Consider the following 22,753-nt stretch of genomic DNA (forward strand, 5'->3'; position numbering starts at 1 on the left):
TTAATCGGAGTGAGTGTACTGACAGTCTATAATGCAGACTGTAGCCTGGTTCTTAATCGGAGTGTACTGGCTGTCTATAATGTAGACTGTAGCCTGGTTCTTAATCAGAGTGTACTGGCAATCTATAATGTAGACTGTAGCCTGGTTCTTAATCGGAGTGTACTGGCAGTCTATAATGCAGACTGTAGCCTGGTTCTTAATCGGAGTGTACTGGCTGTCTATAATGTAGACTGTAGCCTGGTTCTTAATCGGAGTGTACTGGCAATCTATAATGTAGACTGTAGCCTGGTTCTTAATCGGAGTTTACTGGCAGTCTATAATGTAGACTGTAGCCTGGTTCTTAATCGGAGTGAGTGTACTGGCAGTCTATAATGCAGACTGTAGCCTGGTTTAAAGCTGGCCAATACGCTCACCAGCAGAAAATTCTACCGGATGATGATTTGCGACATCACTCGGATCCACGTCGCCTTACGCCGCAGCGTGCAGAGAGTGTCGGGCGTCGGGCACAGATCACCAAAACTACATCGATAATTCGTTTTAGTTTTTCATTTTATTGGCATTTCGAGTGTAGTCGTTGACATCATTATTTATCGGCTGTCCACGTTGAGCTTCTTTCGCACGGTGCGCAGCCGACTGCGCACCAATCGGATTTCATCTCTACTTGCGAGTTTCATTTCTACGCACGGCGCTTTGAGATGCTTCAATATGAAAGGCGCTTCGTGAAACGGAGGCGGTTATTATTTGCGCATCGCGTAGGCGAACGCGGGCTCGATAGGAACGGGGCCGTCAGTGGGCGGGCGAGGCCATGGACGGCTCCCCGTCGGGCCCTATCACGACGGAAAAAAATCCGTCGCCCCGCACCGCCTCCCGGCCGTGCTTTCTCGAGTGCCTCGCGAGCGTGTCCCTCCGCGCGTAACGTCGGCCGCACTCGGCGCACGCGTGCGGCTTCTCGTCGCCGCCGGCGTGCGTCCTCGCGTGCTGCTCGCGGTAGGAGCGCCGCGCGAAGCGCCGGCCGCACTCGGCGCACGCGTGCGGCCTCGCGACTCCGCCGTCGGCGGCGTGCGCCCGCCCGTGCCTCGTCAGGTCGGAGCGCCGCGCGTAGCGACGGCCGCACTCGGCGCACGCGTACGGCTTCGCCCCGGCGTGCGTCCCGAAGTGCCGCTCGAGCGCCGAGCGACGCCGGAAGCGCTCGCCGCAGAGGCCGCAGGCGTGCGCCTCCGCGCCGGCGTGCGTCCGCGCGTGCCGCTCCAGGTTGGAGCGCCGCTCGAAGCGCCGGCCGCACTCGGCGCACGCGTGCGGCTTCTCGACGGCGCCGGGGCCGCCGGCGGCGTGCGTCCTCGCGTGCCGCTCCAGGTTGGAGCGCTGCGAAAAGCGGCGGCCGCAGTCCTCGCACGCGTACGGCCGCTCGCCCGTGTGGGTCCGCGCGTGCTTCTCCAGGCTCGAGCGCTGCGAGAAGCCCCGGCCGCAGTCCTCGCACGTGTACGGCCGCTCCCCCGTGTGGGTCCGCGCGTGCTTCTCCAGGCAGGACCGCTCCAGGAACGCCTTCCCGCACTCACCGCAGGCGTGAGGGCGCTCGTCCGCGTGGGTCCTCGCGTGCCTCCTCAGGTAGCAGCGCAGGGAGAACGCCTTCCCGCACTCCCCGCAGACGTGCGGCCGCTCGTCCCCCGGGGTCCTCGCGTGCTGCCGCAGCTCCGGGCGGTGGGCGAAGCGCTCGGGGCAGCGCTCGCGGGCGTGCGGCCTCTCGCCCGTGCGCGCCGTGACGCGCGCCCTCGGGTGGCAGCGCTGCGCGAACCGCTCGCCGCACTCGTGGCTCCGCCGTCCGCCGCCGTCGTCGTCGCCGTCGTTGGCGGCCCCCGGCCGGCTCGCCCCCGACGCCTCGGCACGCGCGGGGAAGTTCCCGAGCGACGGACGCGTCCGCGGGGTCTCCGCGCGTTCCCTCTCTCCGCGTGCGACGCGTTCAGGGGCGGGACTCTCAACTTCGCCAGCGTCCTCCTCCGACAGCTCCACCTCGATGAAGCCGCCGTCCGCAGGGGCCAGACGGCCTTCCCGGGAATGCCGCGACTCCTCCGGCCGCTCGCTCTTCACGACGTTCGAATCTGGAGCGGCGTCAAATTGAACGGTCAGCACGTTTACCGTGGAACTGGACTCCCATGATAAACGGGACTCCTCTAGTATACTAGACTCCCATGGTAAACCAGACATTTCATGGTAAACTGGACTCCCGTGGTAAACTGGACCCCCATGGTAAACTGGACTTCCATGGTAAGCTTTACTCCCACGGTCAACTGGACTTCCATGGTAAACTGGACTCCCATGGTGAACTGGACTTTCAAGGTGAATTGGACTTCCATGGTGAATTGAACTTCCACGCCGTTTATTTCCAATTTCAAGAGCCGCACTACAGCCCTCAAAGAGCGAACACCTGGACCAAGCATTACCAACCTAGAATTCAAACCAATGATAACGTATTTAAGAATTACAGCTTGAGAGACACCATTGTGTATACACACCATTGTGTAAACAACAACAACCGCCATTCGCCACTAAGTGGCGGTGATGTCACCACGGCGCTTGTGCCAGGCTATGTGCACCTTGAGGCCATCACGTGAAGTGTCGAACGCCCACTGGCAGGAGGTCACGGGGCAGACCCAGGTGCCACGGGTCGACTGAGACGACTGGCTGATGCACCACCTGTGCCCCCTACTGTGCCAACTTGCTGTGCTTTAGCCACCCGGCGCTCCGCTCGTTGTTGTGAGCGTCGCTCCTCCGCCCTCCGTTGTTGTTGGAGGGCGACTACCTCCAACTGCCCAGTAGCGTCCTTCACGAGCCTCCTCCACAGAGGCCGATCTTGACACCGCTGGTACCGGTCATCGGCAAGTCCACTCAGCTCCACATCCTCCTGTACCACGTCACTCCATCTCTTCTCTCAGCCTATATATTGGCACACACTATTAAAAATAATTAAAACGTTTATTTTTAAACTAAATGAATCCGCCGTTCCAGTACCCAACCAGGATGCTATATATATATAAAAAAAAAAAAATGAAAACGCCGAGAGCCAACCGACCAATCCCATTTTCCCTTCCGATACTCTGTGCCTCGAATCGTCATTGTTTTTTGTCGTCTTTTGGCCTCGCTGCAAAAGCGACGGGCGCCACCGGAGCGGCCGCCCCCGTTCGCTTGCGATGGCTCTGGCAAGGATTTCACCCTCGGGGGGTGGCCTACCAAGCCATCCAATGGCGCTGCAAAACCCACAGCTGACCTCGTGCGGCACAAAAAATAAATTGTCTCTGTTGTGCACGCAGGCCTTATTATTGGGATTTTGGAAATGGCCTCGTTGTAACATTCTTACCCCGTACCCCGACTGGAAGATCCGTGAACAGAAAGCCTCACAGCTCATCGGATTCCTCCAGGATGAATAACGATTTTCAATTCCGACGAAGGCGCCGCCGTGTCCCCCGCCGGACGGAATGGCCACTCTGGAGGAAATTCGATCCTGTTTGTTTCTCTTTCTGCGCGAGTATAAACTCTATCTCTCTACGTATATATAATATGAGGTGTTTCACGCTTTCTGGCCGTAATAAAAAAACAGTTGTCGTGTTAAGATGTTCAGATGCCAAACTGAAACCTTTTGCAAGGAATTGTGTCGCTGCATTAACCACACATACTCTTGGCGGACATGCAAACACAAACTATGCTCTGGTAAATTTTGATTTAAAGCTTTCGTGACTGCAGGGATTCATATTCTTGGTTCTTTCGGTAAAGTCACATAGAAGGGAAACAATACAATAATAAAAATATAAAACAAATACAATTCTCACGACGTTTCGACTGCAACACAAGCAATCATCGTCAGGTGTGAAAACCACAGAGATTTTCCGAACATAGATGGACTCTGATTTAAAGCTTTCATGACTGCAGGGATTCATATTCTTGGTTCTTTCGGTAAAGTCACGTAGAAGGGAAACAATAAAATAATAAAAAAATAAAACAATACAATTCTCACGACGTTTCGACTGCAAAAAAGTGGCGGTTATTTTTATTATTATTTTATTGTTTCCCTTCTACGTGACTTTACCGAAAGAACGAAGAATATAGATGGACTCTTCCATCTATGTTCAGAAAGAGAGGAGGGGGTAGCCATCTGGCTACCATGAGAGATTCGTTCATGAGGCTATCCACATATACAAACACAGAGGCAATTTCAACCGAGAAGATGGATTCTGGCTTAGCAATCATTGGAAGGATTTGATCAACCATTTCATGTCTTAATTGATCGTTCACGCTTAAGGTTACCATGATAGATTCGTTCGTGAGGCTATCCACATATACAAACACAGAGACAATTTCAACCGAGAAGATGGATTCTGGGCTTAGCAATCATTGGAAGGATTTGATAAACCATTTCATGTCTTAATTGATCGTTCACGCTTACGGTTACCATGAGAGATTCGTTCGTGAGGCTATCCACATATACAAACACAGAGACAATTTCAACCGAGAAGATGGATTCTGGGCTTAGCAATCATTGGAAGGATTTGATAAACCATTTCATGTCTTAATTGATCATTCACGCTTGCGGTTACCATGAGAGATTCGTTCGTGAGGCTATCCACGTATACAAACACAGAGACAATTTCAACCGAGAAGATGTATTCTGGCTTAGCAATCATTGGAAGGATTTGATAAACCATTTCGGGTCTTAATTGATTGTTCACGCTTACGGTGGCTTTCAGACTGTATCCATTATTTTCGTCTCCCCCCTCCTCTTTTCCGAACATAGATGGACTCGTCCATTTGAGTAACTGCCAAATCGCTCTCCATGGTGCTAACGTAAAAAAAAAACGCCACTTCTTTCAAATTTTCTTGCTGTGGTTATCACACCTGATGATGATTGCTTGTGTTGCAGCCAAAACGACGTGATAATTTTATTGTTTTATATTTTTATTATTTTATTGCTTCCCTTCTACATGGTGACTTTACCGAAAGAACCAAGAATATGCTCTGGCAGTAGATGATGATGATGCGTTGTCTTTGCAACTGATTGGTCCACAGCAGGGACAGCTTTCTTTAGAGCCTCGTCTCAAACGGCATGAGACCAGAGGAGGACCCCAAAAAGCGAACAGCACAAGACAACGCCACTATCAGGACACTGAGAGATTGGGGTTCAGCAGCAACATCATGGGACCACCTTTGCCAGTGTCACAAGAAAGAAGAGGTTTGACCCTTACTGGCAATAAAACAGTTGTTGTGTTAAGATGTTTGAACACCAATCGGAAACATTTTGCAAGGATTAATGCACTGCATTAACCGCACGCGTACTCATGGTGAACATGCAAACAACAAACGCGCAAAAGGTTTCTGATTGGTGTTTTAACATCTTAACAGAAATGATATAACCTTTATTTAATTTATTTTATTTATTTTCTTTCTACGTGACTTTAACGAAGAGAACCCAGGAGTTATTTTTTTATTTTTTGATACTGGCGAGGGAGGTCCCATTAAACTCGTTCTGTCTGTTTAGAATAAACGTCGCGTGCGTTTAAGAGTATTTAGCGACTGCGGTAAATTTCCACGTGGTGATGGTGATGAAGATAGCAAGCCCACTTCTACGAGTTGCTATTATTTGCGTGGCCAGGTCGCGTCTGCAAAAGGGCTACACAGGGAACGCTCTACTTAAGAACGAGTCGGGTTCCAGAGGTTCTGTGTCCACAAGTCGACTTGTTCGTAGGCCCAACTTTACTCCTGACTATTCTCAGCGTGTTTTACGGCGCGCACACTAAACACGGGGGAATGGCTTTAAAAGTTGTAGAATCTCCTGTAGATGTAGATGCCACTGGTTCTTCATCTTCTGCAGATGTAGATGCCACTGGTTCGTCACCTTCTGCAGATGTAGATGCCACTGGTTCTTCACGTCTTCCAGATGTAGATACCACTGGTTCTTCATGTTCTGCAGATGTAGATGCCACTGGTTCTTCACGTTCTACAGATGTAGATGCCACTGGTTCTTCATGTTCTCCAGACGTAGATACCACTGGTTCTTCATGTTCTGCAGATGTAGATGCCACTGGTTCTTCATGTTCTGCAGATGTAGATGCCACTGGTTCTTCATGTTCTGCAGATGTAGATGCCATTGATTCTTCATGTTCTGCAGATGTAGATGCCACTGGTTCTTCATGTTCTGCCGATGTAGATGCCACTGGTTCTTCATATTCTGCAGATGTAGATGCCACTGGTTCTTCACGTTCTGCAGATGGAGATGCCACTGGTTTTTAACGTTCTGCAGATGTAGATGCCACTGGTTCTTCATGTTCTGCAGATGTAGATGCCACTGGTTTTTAACGTTCTGCAGATGTAGATGCCACTGGTTCTTCACTTCTGCAGATGTAGATGCCACTGGTTCTTCATGTTCTGCCGATGTAGATGCCACTGGTTCGTCACCTTCTGCAGATGTAGATGCCACTGGTTCTTCACGTCCTCCAGATGTAGATACCACTGGTTCTTCATGTTCTGCAGATGTAGATGCCACTGGTTCTTCACGTTCTACAGATGTAGATGCCACTGGTTCTTCACGTTCTCCAGATGTAGATACCACTGGTTCTTCATGTTCTGCAGATGTAGATGCCACTGGTTCTTCATGTTCTGCAGATGTAGATGCCACTGGTTCTTCATGTTCTGCAGATGTAGATGCCATTGGTTCTTCATGTTCTGCAGATGTAGATGCCACTGGTTCTTCATGTTCTGCCGATGTAGATGCCACTGGTTCTTCATATTCTGCAGATGTAGATGCCACTGGTTCTTCACGTTCTGCAGATGGAGATGCCACTGGTTTTTAACGTTCTGCAGATGTAGATGCCACTGGTTCTTCATGTTCTGCAGATGTAGATGCCACTGGTTTTTAACGTTCTGCAGATGTAGATGCCACTGGTTCTTCACTTCTGCAGATGTAGATGCCACTGGTTCTTCATGTTCTGCCGATGTAGATGCCACTGGTTCTTTATGTTCTGCAGATGTAGATGCCACTGGTTCTTCACGTTCTGCAGATGGAGATGCCACTGGTTTTTAACGTTCTGCAGATGTAGATGCCACTGGTTCTTCATGTTCTGCAGATGTAGATGCCACTGGTTCTTCATGCTCTGCAGATGTAGATGCCACTGGTTCTTCACGTTCTGCAGATGTAGATTCCACTGGTTCTTCATGTTCTGCAGATGTAGATGCCATTGGTTCTTCATGTTCTGCAGATGTAGATGGCACTGGTTTTTAACGTTCTGAAGATGTAGATGGCACTGGTTCTTCACGTTCTGTAGATGTAGATGGACCTGGTTCTTCACGTTCTGACATATGTAGATGCTACTGGTTCTTCACGTTCTGCAGATGTAGATTCCACTGGTTCTTCACGTTCTGCAGATGTAGATTGCACTGGTTCTTCATGTTCTCCAGATGTAGATGCCATTGGTTCTTCACGTTCTGACATATGTAGATGCCACTGGTTCTTCACGTTCTACAGATGTAGATGCCACTGGTTCTTCACGTTCTGCAGATGTAGATGGCACTGGTTTTTAACGTTCTGCAGAGGTAGATGCCACTGGTTCTTCATGTTCTACAGATGTAGATGCCACTGGTTCTTCACGTTCTGCAGATGTAGATGCTACTGGTTCTTCACGTTCTGCAAATGTAGATGCCACTGGTTCTTCACGTTCTGCAGATGTAGATTCCACTGGTTCTTCACGTTCTGCAGATGTAGATGTCACTGGTTCTTCACGTTCTACAGATGTAGATGCCACTGGTTCTTCACGTTCTTTAGATGTAGATGCCACTGGTTCTTCACGTTCTGCAGATGTAGATTCCACTGGTTCTTCACGTTCTGCAGATGTAGATGTCACTGGTTCTTCACGTTATACAGATGTAGATGCCATTGGTTCTCCACGTTCTGACATATGTAGATGCCACTGGTTCTTCACGTTCTACAGATGTAGACGCCACTGGTTCTTCACGTTCTGCAGATGTAGATGCCACTGGTCCTTCACGTTCTGCAGATGTATATGCCACTGGTTCTTCATGTTCTGCAGATGTAGATGCCACTGGTTCTTCATGTTCTCCAGATGTAGAATCCACTGGTTCTTCATCTTCTGCCGATGTAGATGCCACTGGTTCTTCATGTTCTGCCGATGTAGATGCCACTGGTTCTTCACGTTATACAGATGTAGATGCCACTGGTTCGTCACATTCTACAGATGTAGATGCCACTGGTTCTTCACGTTCTGCAGATGTAGATGCCACAGATTCTTCATGTTCTGCAGATGTAGATGCCACTGGTTCTTCACATTCTGCAGATGTACATGCCACTGGTTCTTCACGTTCTGACATATGTAGATGCCACTGGTTCTTCACGTTCTACAGATGTAGATGCCACTGGTTCTTCACGTTCTTTAGATGTAGATGCTACTGGTTCTTCACGTTCTGCAGATGTAGATTCCACTGGTTCTTCATGTTCTGCAGATGTAGATGCCATTGGTTCTTCATGTTCTGCAGATGTAGATGGCACTGGTTTTTTAACGTTCTGAAGATGTAGATGGCACTGGTTCTTCACGTTCTGTAGATGTAGATGGACCTGGTTCTTCACGTTCTGACATATGTAGATACTACTGGTTCTTCACGTTCTGCAGATGTAGATTCCACTGGTTCTTCACGTTCTGCAGATGTAGATTGCACTGGTTCTTCATGTTCTCCAGATGTAGATGCCATTGGTTCTTCACGTTTTGACATATGTAGATGCCACTGGTTCTTCACGTTCTACAGATGTAGATGCCACTGGTTCTTCACGTTCTGCAGATGTAGATGGCACTGGTTTTTAACGTTCTGCAGAGGTAGATGCCACTGGTTCTTCATGTTCTACAGATGTAGATGCCACTGGTTCTTCACGTTCTGCAGATGTAGATGCTACTGGTTCTTCACGTTCTGCAAATGTAGATGCCACTGGTTCTTCACGTTCTGCAGATGTAGATTCCACTGGTTCTTCACGTTCTCCAGATGTATATGCCATTGGTTCTCCACGTTCTGACATATGTAGATGCCACTGGTTCTTCACGTTCTACAGATGTAGACGCCACTGGTTCTTCACGTTCTGCAGATGTAGATGCCACTGGTCCTTCACGTTCTGCAGATGTAGATGCCACTGGTCCTTCACGTTCTACAGATGTAGATGCCACTGGTTCTTCACGTTCTCCAGATGTAGATACCACTGGTTCTTCATGTTCTGCAGATGTAGATGCCACTGGTTCTTCATGTTCTGCAGATGTAGATGCCACTGGTTCTTCATGTTCTGCAGATGTAGATGCCATTGGTTCTTCATGTTCTGCAGATGTAGATGCCACTGGTTCTTCATGTTCTGCCGATGTAGATGCCACTGGTTCTTCATATTCTGCAGATGTAGATGCCACTGGTTCTTCACGTTCTGCAGATGTAGATTCCACTGGTTCTTCACGTTCTCCAGATGTAGATGCCATTGGTTCTCCACGTTCTGACATATGTAGATGCCACTGGTTCTTCACGTTCTACAGATGTAGACGCCACTGGTTCTTCACGTTCTGCAGATGTAGATGCCACTGGTCCTTCACGTTCTACAGATGTAGATGCCACTGGTTCTTCACGTTCTCCAGATGTAGATACCACTGGTTCTTCATGTTCTGCAGATGTAGATGCCACTGGTTCTTCATGTTCTGCAGATGTAGATGCCACTGGTTCTTCATGTTCTGCAGATGTAGATGCCATTGGTTCTTCATGTTCTGCAGATGTAGATGCCACTGGTTCTTCATGTTCTGCCGATGTAGATGCCACTGGTTCTTCATATTCTGCAGATGTAGATGCCACTGGTTCTTCACGTTCTGCAGATGGAGATGCCACTGGTTTTTAACGTTCTGCAGATGTAGATGCCACTGGTTCTTCATGTTCTGCAGATGTAGATGCCACTGGTTTTTAACGTTCTGCAGATGTAGATGCCACTGGTTCTTCACTTCTGCAGATGTAGATGCCACTGGTTCTTCATGTTCTGCCGATGTAGATGCCACTGGTTCTTTATGTTCTGCAGATGTAGATGCCACTGGTTCTTCACGTTCTGCAGATGGAGATGCCACTGGTTTTTAACGTTCTGCAGATGTAGATGCCACTGGTTCTTCATGTTCTGCAGATGTAGATGCCACTGGTTCTTCATGCTCTGCAGATGTAGATGCCACTGGTTCTTCACGTTCTGCAGATGTAGATTCCACTGGTTCTTCATGTTCTGCAGATGTAGATGCCATTGGTTCTTCATGTTCTGCAGATGTAGATGGCACTGGTTTTTAACGTTCTGAAGATGTAGATGGCACTGGTTCTTCACGTTCTGTAGATGTAGATGGACCTGGTTCTTCACGTTCTGACATATGTAGATGCTACTGGTTCTTCACGTTCTGCAGATGTAGATTCCACTGGTTCTTCACGTTCTGCAGATGTAGATTGCACTGGTTCTTCATGTTCTCCAGATGTAGATGCCATTGGTTCTTCACGTTCTGACATATGTAGATGCCACTGGTTCTTCACGTTCTACAGATGTAGATGCCACTGGTTCTTCACGTTCTGCAGATGTAGATGGCACTGGTTTTTAACGTTCTGCAGAGGTAGATGCCACTGGTTCTTCATGTTCTACAGATGTAGATGCCACTGGTTCTTCACGTTCTGCAGATGTAGATGCTACTGGTTCTTCACGTTCTGCAAATGTAGATGCCACTGGTTCTTCACGTTCTGCAGATGTAGATTCCACTGGTTCTTCACGTTCTGCAGATGTAGATGTCACTGGTTCTTCACGTTCTACAGATGTAGATGCCACTGGTTCTTCACGTTCTTTAGATGTAGATGCCACTGGTTCTTCACGTTCTGCAGATGTAGATTCCACTGGTTCTTCACGTTCTGCAGATGTAGATGTCACTGGTTCTTCACGTTATACAGATGTAGATGCCATTGGTTCTCCACGTTCTGACATATGTAGATGCCACTGGTTCTTCACGTTCTACAGATGTAGACGCCACTGGTTCTTCACGTTCTGCAGATGTAGATGCCACTGGTCCTTCACGTTCTGCAGATGTATATGCCACTGGTTCTTCATGTTCTGCAGATGTAGATGCCACTGGTTCTTCATGTTCTCCAGATGTAGAATCCACTGGTTCTTCATGTTCTGCCGATGTAGATGCCACTGGTTCTTCATGTTCTGCAGATGTAGATGCCACTGGTTTTTAACGTTCTGCAGATGTAGATGCCACTGGTTCTTCACGTTCTGCAGATGTAGATGTCACTGGTTCTTCACGTTCTGCAGATGTAGATGTCACTGGTTCTTCACGTTATACAGATGTAGATGCCACTGGTTCTTCACGTTATACAGATGTAGATGCCACTGGTTCGTCACATTCTACAGATGTAGATGCCACTGGTTCTTCACGTTCTGCAGATGTAGATGCCACAGATTCTTCATTTTCTGCAGATGTAGATGCCACTGGTTCTTCACATTCTGCAGATGTACATGCCACTGGTTCTTCACGTTCTGACATATGTAGATGCCACTGGTTCTTCACGTTCTACAGATGTAGATGCCACTGGTTCTTCACGTTCTTTAGATGTAGATGCCACTGGTTCTTCACGTTCTGCAGATGTAGATTCCACTGGTTCTTCATGTTCTGCAGATGTAGATGCCATTGGTTCTTCATGTTCTGCAGATGTAGATGGCACTGGTTTTTAACGTTCTGAAGATGTAGATGGCACTGGTTCTTCACGTTCTGTAGATGTAGATGGACCTGGTTCTTCACGTTCTGACATATGTAGATACTACTGGTTCTTCACGTTCTGCAGATGTAGATTCCACTGGTTCTTCACGTTCTGCAGATGTAGATTGCACTGGTTCTTCATGTTCTCCAGATGTAGATGCCATTGGTTCTTCACGTTCTGACATATGTAGATGCCACTGGTTCTTCACGTTCTACAGATGTAGATGCCACTGGTTCTTCACGTTCTGCAGATGTAGATGGCACTGGTTTTTAACGTTCTGCAGAGGTAGATGCCACTGGTTCTTCATGTTCTACAGATGTAGATGCCACTGGTTCTTCACGTTCTGCAGATGTAGATGCTACTGGTTCTTCACGTTCTGCAAATGTAGATGCCACTGGTTCTTCACGTTCTGCAGATGTAGATTCCACTGGTTCTTCACGTTCTCCAGATGTAGATGCCATTGGTTCTCCACGTTCTGACATATGTAGATGCCACTGGTTCTTCACGTTCTACAGATGTAGACGCCACTGGTTCTTCACGTTCTGCAGATGTAGATGCCACTGGTCCTTCACGTTCTGCAGATGTATATGCCACTGGTTCTTCATGTTCTGCAGATGTAGATGCCACTGGTTCGTCATGTTCTGCAGATGTAGAATCCACTGGTTCTTCATGTTCTGCCGATGTAGATGCCACTGGTTCTTCATGTTCTGCAGATGTAGATGCCACTGGTTTTTAACGTTCTGCAGATGTAGATGCCACTGGTTCTTCACGTTCTGCAGATGTAGATGTCACTGGTTCTTCACGTTCTGCAGATGTAGATGTCACTGGTTCTTCACGTTATACAGATGTAGATGCCACTGGTTCTTCACGTTATACAGATGTAGATGCCACTGGTTCTTCACATTCTACAGATGTAGATGCCACTGGTTCTTCACGTTCTGCAGATGTAGATGCCACAGATTCTTCATGTTAGATGTAGATGCCACTGGTTCTTCACATTCTGCAGATGTACATGCCACTGGTTCTTCACGTTCTGACATATGTAGATGCCACTGGTTCTTCACGTTCTACAGATGTAGATGCCACTAGTTCTTCACGTTCTTTAGATGTAGATGCCACTGGTTCTTCATGTTCTGCAGATGTAGATGCCACTGGTTCTTCACTTCTGCAGATGTAGATGCCAATGCTTCTTCACATTCTGCAGATGTAGAAGCCACTGGTTCTTCACGTTCTGTAGATGTAAATGCCACTGGTTCTTCACGTTCTGTAGATGTAAATGCCACTGGTTCTTCACATTCTGCAGATGCAGATGCCATTGGTTCTTCACGTTCTACAGATGTAGATGCCACTGATTCTTCACGTTCTGTAGATGTAAATGCCACTGGTTCTTCACTTCTGCAGATGTAGATGCCACTGGTTCTTCACATTCTGCAGATATAGATGCCACCGGTTTTTCACGTTCTGCAGATGTAGATGCCACCTGTTCTTTATGTTCTACAGATGTAGATGCCACTGGTTCTTCACGTTCTGTAGATGTAGATGCCACTGGTTCTTCACGTTCTGTAGATGTAGATGTCACTGGTTCTTCACGTTCTGCAGATGTAGATGTCACTGGTTCTTCACGTTCTGCAGATGTAGATGCCACTGGTTCTTTATGTTCTACAGATGTAGATGCCACTGGTTCTTCATGTTCTGTAGATGTAGATGCCACTGGTTCTTCACGTTCTGCAGATGTAGATGCCACTGGTTCTTCACGTTCTGCAGATGTAGATGCCACTGGTTCTTCATGTTATGTAGATGTAGATGCCACTGGTTATTCACGTTCTACAGATGTAGATGCCACTGGTTCTTCACGTTCTGCAGATGTAGATGCCACTGGTTCTTCACGTTCTGCAGATGTAGATGCCACTGGTTCTTCATGTTCTGTAGATGTAGATGCCACTGGTTCTTCACGTTCTGCAGATGTAGATGCCACTGGTTCTTCACGTTCTGCAGATGTAGATGCCACTGGTTCTTCACGTTCTGCAGATGTAGATGCCACTGGTTCTTTATGTTCTACAGATGTAGATGCCACTGGTTCTTCATGTTCTGTAGATGTAGATGCCACTGGTTCTTCACGTTCTGCAGATGTAGATGCCACTGGTTCTTCACGTTCTGCAGATGTAGATGCCACTGGTTCTTCATGTTATGTAGATGTAGATGCCACTGGTTATTCACGTTCTACAGATGTAGATGCCACTGGTTCTTCACGTTCTGCAGATGTAGATGCCACTGGTTCTTCACGTTCTGCAGATGTAGATGCCACTGGTTCTTCACGTTCTACAGATGTAGATGCCACTGGTTCTTCACGTTCTGTAGATGTAGATGCCACTGGTTCTTCACGTTCTGTAGATGTAGATGCCATTGGTTCTTCACGTTCTGCAGATGTAGATGCCACTGGTTCTTCACGTTCTGCAGATGTAGATGCCACTGGTTCTTCACGTTCTGCAGATGTAGATGCCACTGGTTCTTCACGTTCTGCAGATGTAGATGCCACTGGTTATTCACGTTCTAGAGATGTAGATGCCACTGGTTATTCACGTTCTACAGATGTAGATGCCACTGGTTATTCACGTTCTACAGATGTAGATGCCACTGGTTCTTCACGTTCTACAGATGTAGATGCCACTGGTTCTTCACGTTCTGTAGATGCCACTGGTTCTTCACGTTCTGTAGATGTAGATGTCACTGGTTCTTCACGTTCTGCAGATGTAGATGTCACTGGTTCTTCACGTTCTGCAGATGTAGATGCCACTGGTTCTTTATGTTCTACAGATGTAGATGCCACTGGTTCTTCATGTTCTGTAGATGTAGATGCCACTGGTTCTTCACGTTCTGCAGATGTAGATGCCACTGGTTCTTCACGTTCTGCAGATGTAGATGCCACTGGTTCTTCATGTTCTGTAGATGTAGATGCCACTGGTTATTCACGTTCTACAGATGTAGATGCCACTGGTTCTTCACGTTCTGCAGATGTAGATGCCACTGGTTCTTCACGTTCTGCAGATGTAGATGCCACTGATTCTTCACGTTCTACAGATGTAGATGCCACTGGTTATTCACGTTCTGTAGATGTAGATGCCACTGGTTCTTCACGTTCTGTAGATGTAGATGCCATTGGTTCTTCACGTTCTGCAGATGTAGATGCCACTGGTTCTTCACGTTCTGCAGATGTAGATGCCACTGGTTATTCACGTTCTACAGATGTAGATGCCACTGGTTCTTCACGTTCTGTAGATGTAGATGCCACTGGTTATTCACGTTCTACAGATGTAGAATGCCACTGGTTCTTCACGTTCTACAGATGTAGATGCCACTGGTTCTTCACGTTCTGCAGATGTAATGCCACCACCGCCATCTATTGTGCGGCAGTTGAACTTACGACTCTCAGTCTGAACATGCTGCAACTGGACATACGGACCACGTTTGTTCATATCTTTGAGAGCTCATAAGTCAAATGTTCGTAAGTAGAGGGGTCCCTGTGTAGCTCAGTGGGCCTTACAGGGTATCATAAAAAAATAGTTCATGGTTTAGCAAATGGTTTGGCCGTATGAGTTGAGTCTTGGTTTTTTCTCCACGTGCCGGTAGAGAGAGCTCTTACCCTCCTCCTCCTCCACTTCGCCCTTCACCAGAATCCTCACGATCTCAGAGTCCACGCACCTCTCACCCTCCTGCTTCACGGCCGCTCCTGCTGCACACGCACACACATGCTGCTGCTGCTGCACACACACACGCTGGTGATGCTGCACACACACACACGCTCCTGCTGCACACACACACACATGCTGCTCATGCTGTACACACACAAACACGCTCCTGCTGCACACACGCACACACACATGCTCCTGGTGCACACACACACACGCACGCTCCTGCTGCACACACACATGCTGCTCCTACTGTACACACACACACACGCTCCTGCTGCACACGCCCACTCACACTGCTGCACTGCTCCTGCTGCTGCTGCGGAGAGACGAGAGGAGACCGAGGGGTTCAGGGAGACGGTGGCTGAGCCAGAGACACGGAGGACCCTGGGTTCGATCCCTGGGTCTTGGTGTCCCTCTGAGAGGGTTCATAATGGCCATGTCAGAGACACTGAGCCAGAGACACTGGGAGCCTGGGTTCAAGCCCTGGGTCTGAGTGTCTCTCTCTGGCTCGGGGGGTTCATGATGACCAAGCCAGAGACACTGAGAGGCTGGGTTCAAGCCCTGGGTCTGGGTGTCTCTCTTTGTCTCAGAGGGTTCATGATGACCAAGCCAGAGACACTGAGATGCTGGGTTCAAACCCTGGGTCTGGGTGTCTCTCTCTGTCTCAGGGGGTTCATGATGACCAAGCCAGAGACACTGAGAAGCTGGGTTCAAGCCCTGGGTCTGGGTGTCTCTCTCTGTCTCAGGGGGTTCATGATGACCAAGCCAGAGACACGGAGGACCCTGCGTTCGATCCCTGGGTCTTGGTGTCCCTCTTAGAGGGTTCATGATGGCCATGTCACAGACACTGAGCCAGAGACACTGGGAGCCTGGGTTCAAGCCCTGGGTCTGGGTGTCTCGCTGTCTCTCAGGGAGTTTATCATGACCGAGCCAGAGACACTGAAAGCACTGGGTTCAATCCCTAGGTCTGGGTGTCTCGCTCTGTCTCTCAGGGAGTTCATAATGACCGAGCCAGGGACAATAAGCCAGAGATACTGAGAGCCTGGGTTCAATCCCTGGGTCTGGGCGTTTCTCTCAGGAGGCTCACGGATGCACCGTTCCTGGTCCAAGTCAGCTGACGACGGCAGGAGATGAGCCGAGAGATCTCACCGATTGGCGCTGCCACTGCTGCCATTGCTGATTCATCGTCTTCGTCATCGTCAGGGGCGGCGTCTTCACATTTCACCACCAGGTGAGGGTTCATCCCAGACTCTGGGCTCTCCTCCTCATCAGCCTCTTGTTTGATGAGCAGAGGAGGAGGTGGAGGAGACTTGCCGAGTGAAGCCATCTGAGAGGCAGGGACAAGGAATCTCAGACGACAACTTAGATAGAGTACACACACACTAACACACACTAACACACAGACTAACACACACACTAACACACACACTAACAAACACACTAACACACACACTAACACACTAACAACAAAAACCGCCATTCGCCACTAAGTGGCGGTGACGTCACCACGACGCTTGTGCCAGGCCATGTGCACCTTGAGGCCACGTGAAGTGTCGAACACCCGCTAGCAGGAGGTCACAGGGCAAACCCAGGTGCCACGGGTCGACTGAGATGACTGGCTGATGCACCACCTGTGCCCCTTACTGTGCCAACCTGCTGTGCTTTAGCCACCCGGCGCTCCGCTCATTGTTGTGAGCGTCGCTCCTCCACCCTCTGTTGTTGTTGGAGGGCGACTGCCTCCAACTGCCCAGTAGCGTCCTTCACGAGCCTCCTCCACTGAGGCCGATCTTGACACCGCTGGTACCAGTCATCGGCAAGTCCACTCAGCTCCACGTCCTCCTGTATCACATCACTCCATCTCTTCTCTAGCCCGTGCAGCACCCGTTTAGCCCCCTCTATCCCGCTGAACAAAAGCTGTATAGGCATGCGGTGGCTGGGCATGCAGTCTACATGACCCAGCCAACGCAGTCTTGCCTGCCGGAGGAGCTCACCGATGGGACTTTGCCCAGATCTTTCAAGGATTTGTGAGCTCCTCACACAATCCAGCCTGGTTAAACCCAGGATGGATCGTAGGCAGCCCAGCCTAAATGTGTATAACTGGCGAAGATGCTCCATTAGGAGGGTCCACGTTTCACAAGCGTAGAGAAGGGAGAGAATGACCGTGGCCGAGAAGACCTGAAGCTTTGTGCGGAGCGACAGACCAGGTAGCTTTCACACAGCGTTACGCAACCGATGAACATATATTGCCGCTCGACTGATTCGGAGTGATACCTCTGCTGTTAAACCAGAGGCGGTCATGAGCACACTGCCCAGGTATGGGAAACTCTCCACTCTCTCCACAACTGCCCCATCACCGATTGGGAGTTATGGGGGTAGAGTGTCCGATGGTACAAAATACCCAGACAGATGCTTCGTTTTGGTAGGGCTGATGGTAAGGCCCCACCTCATAGTGGCGTGCTCGAGTTTCAGCAGCAGCATCTCCAACTTCTCCTCTGAATGATCAGCAATTACTAAATCATCGGCATACATAATGTGGTTGACCAATCGGGAGCCATCCCTTGACCGCACCCGGGCATCAATCAGCCTCCCATTATATCTGTACCAAATGGAAATTCCCCCGGTACAGCTATTGAAGGCTTCATGAACGACGTGGTAAAAATGAATGTTAAATCATGTTGGAGCCAGAGGACATCCCTGTTGCACCCCAAGGTGTACAGGGAATGGCTCAGACTCCCAGCCCCGTAGTTTTACCCGGGCCTGCTCACCATCATGAAGGTCCTTAATGAGCGTGAGCAGAGGGTCAGGGACTCCGAAAGCACGAAGAACAACCCAGAGCCCAGGCCTACTGATGGTATCATAGGCCTTGACCAGGTCAATGAAGCAGAGATGTAGGTCTTGTTGGAATTCGCTACACCTCTGCTGTAGCAGACGGACAGAAAATATGGCATCTGTGCAGGACCACACTTTCCTGAAACTGCATTGGGGCTCCGCAAGCCTCTCCTCAGCATGCCTAGCAAGGCGATGTTGAATATTCCTTGCCAGGACCTTTCCCCGCACACTGAGGAGTGAGATGCCCCTGTAGTTGTTACAGTCTGTGCGGTCCCCCTTCTTAAAGAGGGGGACCACCAGGGCATCCTTCCAGTCCTGCAGAACCCGTCCAATGGTCCAGACTGTTGTTGTGATGTCATGTAGGGCAGTCTGTGCACAAACACCACCCTCCCAGTGCCTGTCCTGGTCTCAGTCTCTGGATCGCCTTCAGTACTTCCTCAACAGATGGTACCTCAGCCAGCCACTCACAGGGGGTGACTTCTACTTGCAATATTTGGGGCACTGCAGCCTCAGCAGGGTCATCCCCACTTTGTGCCACAATGTTTTCCTGGCTGAGGTATTTCCCCTCCCTCAGCACCTCACAGAAATGCTCAGCAAATCTGTTCCTGGTGGTCGGAGATTGGATCACCGTTTTTTCCCCTAATGCTGGTAATAGGTGTGGCGCTGCAGGTTACTTTTTTGATGGAGTTAAATAGGGATTTGTGATCGCGGGCCAATGAGGCAGACTCCATCTCCTCAGCAACCCGCGACGACCACCCATCCTTGCAGTGCCTCACGGCTCTATGAACCTCCGAGCGAAGGCTGCGGTAAGCCTCCTCATTCTCTGACGTGGGATGCTGTAGCGGATGAGAGTGGGCCTGTCGCTTTTTCTCAACCATCCTGAACACCTCCTCTGTCAGCCAGGGTCTCTGGGGAGGTCTGGACAGCGTACCCAAAGCAGCCATTGCAGCTGCATGAGTAACAGTCCTAAACCTTGCCCATTTACCCTCGACATCAGGAGGAGTGGGGGACGATGCCAACCCCAGCCACAAGCGATGATGAAATTCTCACTTGCAACTTCATCAGCTAAATGAGACCAGGCCACCTTAGATTGGAATGAGGTCCTGGGTGTACACCCACCACCAGAGTAGAAGAATGGCAGGCGCATCTTACAGAAAAACTAGTCGATGGTTAGAGGGCAGATCAGCTCCACGGTAGGTCCTGGTGTCAAGGACATGGGCTCGCATCCGCTGGTCTGTCACTATGTAGTCCAGCAGATGTTCTTGCTTGGACCCGGCATGCATCCATGATGTTGTGTGGATGCACCGATGCCGGAACAGCGTGTTGGTAATTACAAGCCCATGGGCTGCACAAAAATCTAGCAGCCTCCTACAGTTGTTATTGAGCTGATCTGGCCCATGCCTTCCAATCACTTCAGACCAGGTGCCAGCATCATGACCAACTCGGGCATTGAAGTCACCCAACAAGATGACTATCCCGAGGGGCCACTTTAGCCAGCACCTGTGAAAGGTCATAGAAGGCATCTGACTCATCGGCCTTGCCTGCATCTCTCCACGGATGTTCGTCTTCGGTGGAGGCATAAGTAACCACGACCACCACTCCTCGCCTCCGGTTGATGGGAAGGCGAGCCCAAAGTAGCCTGGGGCTTACAGCTTCCCACACCTCACCGCTACGCTCCCACGCCCCCTTATTTCTTTTGTTCAGAAGAAGAGCCACACCCTGTTGTTTGGCAGTCTGCTGCCCCGAGTAGAGGACTGTCCACCCCTCATGGTGGCAGGAGCCAGAACTGGTCCATTGGACCTCCTGAATCCCACAGAGATCCAGGCGGTACCGGTCCAGCTCCCGACAGAGCAGTGGCAGCCTCCTCCTCAGTGAGCGTTCGAACATTCCACGTGGCCATCCGTAGTGGCTTTTCGTTGTTTCCTGAGGAGCCCCGAGGGTAAAAATTCAATCTCCTGGCTCCGCCAAATGGGGTTTGGCCAGGAGACGTCACAGACGCCTGTCCCCCCGGGGCCTCCTTCACAAGCTTATTAGTTAGATATTTCAGTCGTGGTTTATTAACACACACACTAATACACCACACACTAACACACACCACACTAACACACTATAGACACAAACAAACCAACGCACACAGACACATACACACACACACACGTGTACATGCACAGCAAAGACAAAGCTTCGCCCGGCCGCCTTTGTCTCCCCAGTGCTGATGTGATGAGATCACTGCGAGTGATGGTCGACTCACCTCGTGTCTCTGTACGTCCACGTTGCTTTTCTCTCTAGGTCTCTGTGTGTCTCTGTGTCTCTGTGTGTCTCTGTCTCTCAAGGTCTCTGTGTGTCTCTGTCTCTCTGTGTCTCTCTAGGTCTCTGTGTATCTCTGTCTCTCTGTGTCTCTGTGTGTCTCTGTCTCTCTCTGTGTCTCTGTGTGTCTCTGTGAGTCTCTCTGTGTCTCTCTCCCACTGTCTCACTCTCTCTGTGTGTCTCTCTCTGTCTCTCTGTGTGTCTCTCTCTGTGTCTCTCTGTGTCTCTGTGTGTGTCTCTCTCTGTGTGTCTCTCTGCGTGTCTCTCTCTGTGTGTCTCTGTGTCTCTCTCTGTGTCTCTCTGTCTCTCTCCCACTGTGTGTCTCTCTCTGTCTCTGTGTGTCTCTTTGCGTGTCTCTCTCCGTCTCTCTCTGCGTGTCTCTGTGTCTCTCTCTGCGTGTCTCTGTCTCTCTCTCTGTGTGTCTCTCTGCGTGTCTATGTGTCTCTGTCTCCCTCTGTGTCTCTGTCCGTGTCGTGGCCCCACCTCCGCCTCTCTCCAGCAAGGGACAAGATGCAGAACAAAACGAAACAACAAGACACTGGGCAATGTTGAGTCTTTGGTGCAGTGTTGAGTCTATGGTGCAGTGTTGAGTCTATGGTGCAGTGTTGAGTCTATGGTGCAGTGTTGAGTCTATGGTGCAGTGTTGAGTCTTTGGTGCAGTGTTGAGTCTATGGTGCAGCGTTGAGTCTATGGTGCAGCGTTGAGTCTATGGTGCAGCGTTGAGTCTATGGTGCAGCGTTGAGTCTATGGGCAGTGTTGAGTCTATGGTGCAGTGTTGAGTCTATGGTGTAGCGTTGAGTCTATGGTGCAGCGTTGAGTCTATGGTGCAGCGTTGAGTCTATGGTGCAGCGTTGAGTCTATGGTGCAGCGTTGAGTCTATGGTGCAGCGTTGAGTCTATGGGCAGTGTTGAGTCTATGGTGCAGTGTTGAGTCTATGGTGTAGTGTTGAGTCTATGGTGCAGTGTTGAGTCTATGGGGCAGTGTTGAGTCTATGGGGCAGTGTTGAGTCTATGGCAGTGTTGAGTCTATGGTGCAGTGTTGAGTCTATGGTGCAGTGTTGAGTCTATGGCAGTGTTGAGTCTATGGTGCACTGTTGAGTCTATGGTGCAGTGTTGAGTCTATGGTGCAGCGTTGAGTCTATGGTGCAGCGTTGAGTCTATGGTGCAGTGTTGAGTCTTTTGTGCAGTGCTGAGTCTATGGTGCAGTGTTGAGTCTATGGTGCAGTGTTGAGTCTATGGGCAGTGTTGAGTCTATGGTGCAGTGTTGAGTCTATGGTGCAGTGTTGAGTCTATGGTGCAGTGTTGAGTCTATGGCAGTGTTGAGTCTATGGGCAGTGTTGACTCTATGGGCAGTGTTGAGTCTATGGGCAGTATTGACTCTATGGCAGTGTTGATTCTCTGGTGCAGTTTTGAGTCTATGGGCAGTATTGACTCTATGGCAGTGTTGATTCTCTGGTGCAGTTTTGAGTCTATGGGCAATGTTGAGTCTATGGTGCAGTGTTGAGTCTATGGCAGTGTTGAGTCTATGGTGCACTGTTGAGTCTATGGTGCAGTGTTGAGTCTATGGTGCAGCGTTGAGTCTATGGTGCAGCGTTGAGTCTTTTGTGCAGTGCTGAGTCTATGGTGCAGTGTTGAGTCTATGGTGCAGTGTTGAGTCTATGGGCAGTGTTGAGTCTATGGTGCAGTGTTGAGTCTATGGTGCAGTGTTGAGTCTATGGTGCAGTGTTGAGTCTATGGGCAGTGTTGAGTCTATGGGCAGTGTTGAGTCTATGGGCAGTATTGACTCTATGGCAGTGTTGATTCTCTGGTGCAGTTTTGAGTCTATGGGCAGTCAAGCCGCTTGGCGTGGCGGCGAGGGTTCAGTAGATCTGAATCATGCTTCTCTTCACAAGGGAGCAGACATCGCGGCCATCGCGATTTTCACCCGAAGATGGACGCTTGTGTTGCGTGTTTTGAAACGTCGCGAATGCATTTTATTTTATTTCCAGCTACGTGACTTTACCAAAAGAACCAAAGAGTCTGAAGGGTTTGGTAGTCGACGCGGCTGTGCGCAATTGGTGGAAGTTGAGGTCGACAAAAAGTCAGGGCTTACGTTAACGATGTTACAGTGTTCCGATTTGGGGGGTGGGGGGGGCGCTG

The 22,753-nt window shown here is 49.5% G+C and overlaps 1 protein-coding gene across 3 annotated transcripts; it reads right to left on the reverse strand.

The window, feature by feature from the left end:
- Nucleotides 1-531: 531 nt before the first annotated feature.
- On the reverse strand, nucleotides 532-21,242 carry LOC116957896 (uncharacterized). 3 transcript variants are annotated; one of them, XM_032980347.2, is made up of 4 exons: nucleotides 20,560-21,242; nucleotides 16,629-16,806; nucleotides 15,431-15,517; nucleotides 532-2,096 (listed from the first exon to the last, which is right to left on the reverse strand). In XM_032980347.2, the coding sequence occupies exons 2-4, from the start codon at nucleotides 16,804-16,806 to the stop codon at nucleotides 787-789; spliced, it is 1,575 nt and encodes a 524-aa protein (XP_032836238.1). In that variant the 5' UTR covers nucleotides 20,560-21,242; the 3' UTR covers nucleotides 532-786. The 3 variants fall into 3 exon arrangements, with proteins under 3 accessions (XP_032836238.1, XP_032836237.1, XP_075910688.1); XM_032980346.2 differs by having other exon boundaries at nucleotides 15,431-15,520; nucleotides 20,560-21,240; XM_076054573.1 differs by lacking the exons at nucleotides 16,629-16,806; nucleotides 20,560-21,242 and having other exon boundaries at nucleotides 532-3,479; nucleotides 15,431-15,520.
- Nucleotides 21,243-22,753: the final 1,511 nt, after the last annotated feature.

Source organism: Petromyzon marinus, chromosome 66, assembly GCF_048934315.1.
Source record: "Petromyzon marinus isolate PM22_M1 ecotype Great Lakes invasive population chromosome 66, UKy_Petmar_22M1.pri1.0, whole genome shotgun sequence".
Classification (NCBI taxonomy): Eukaryota; Metazoa; Chordata; class Hyperoartia; order Petromyzontiformes; family Petromyzontidae; genus Petromyzon; species Petromyzon marinus.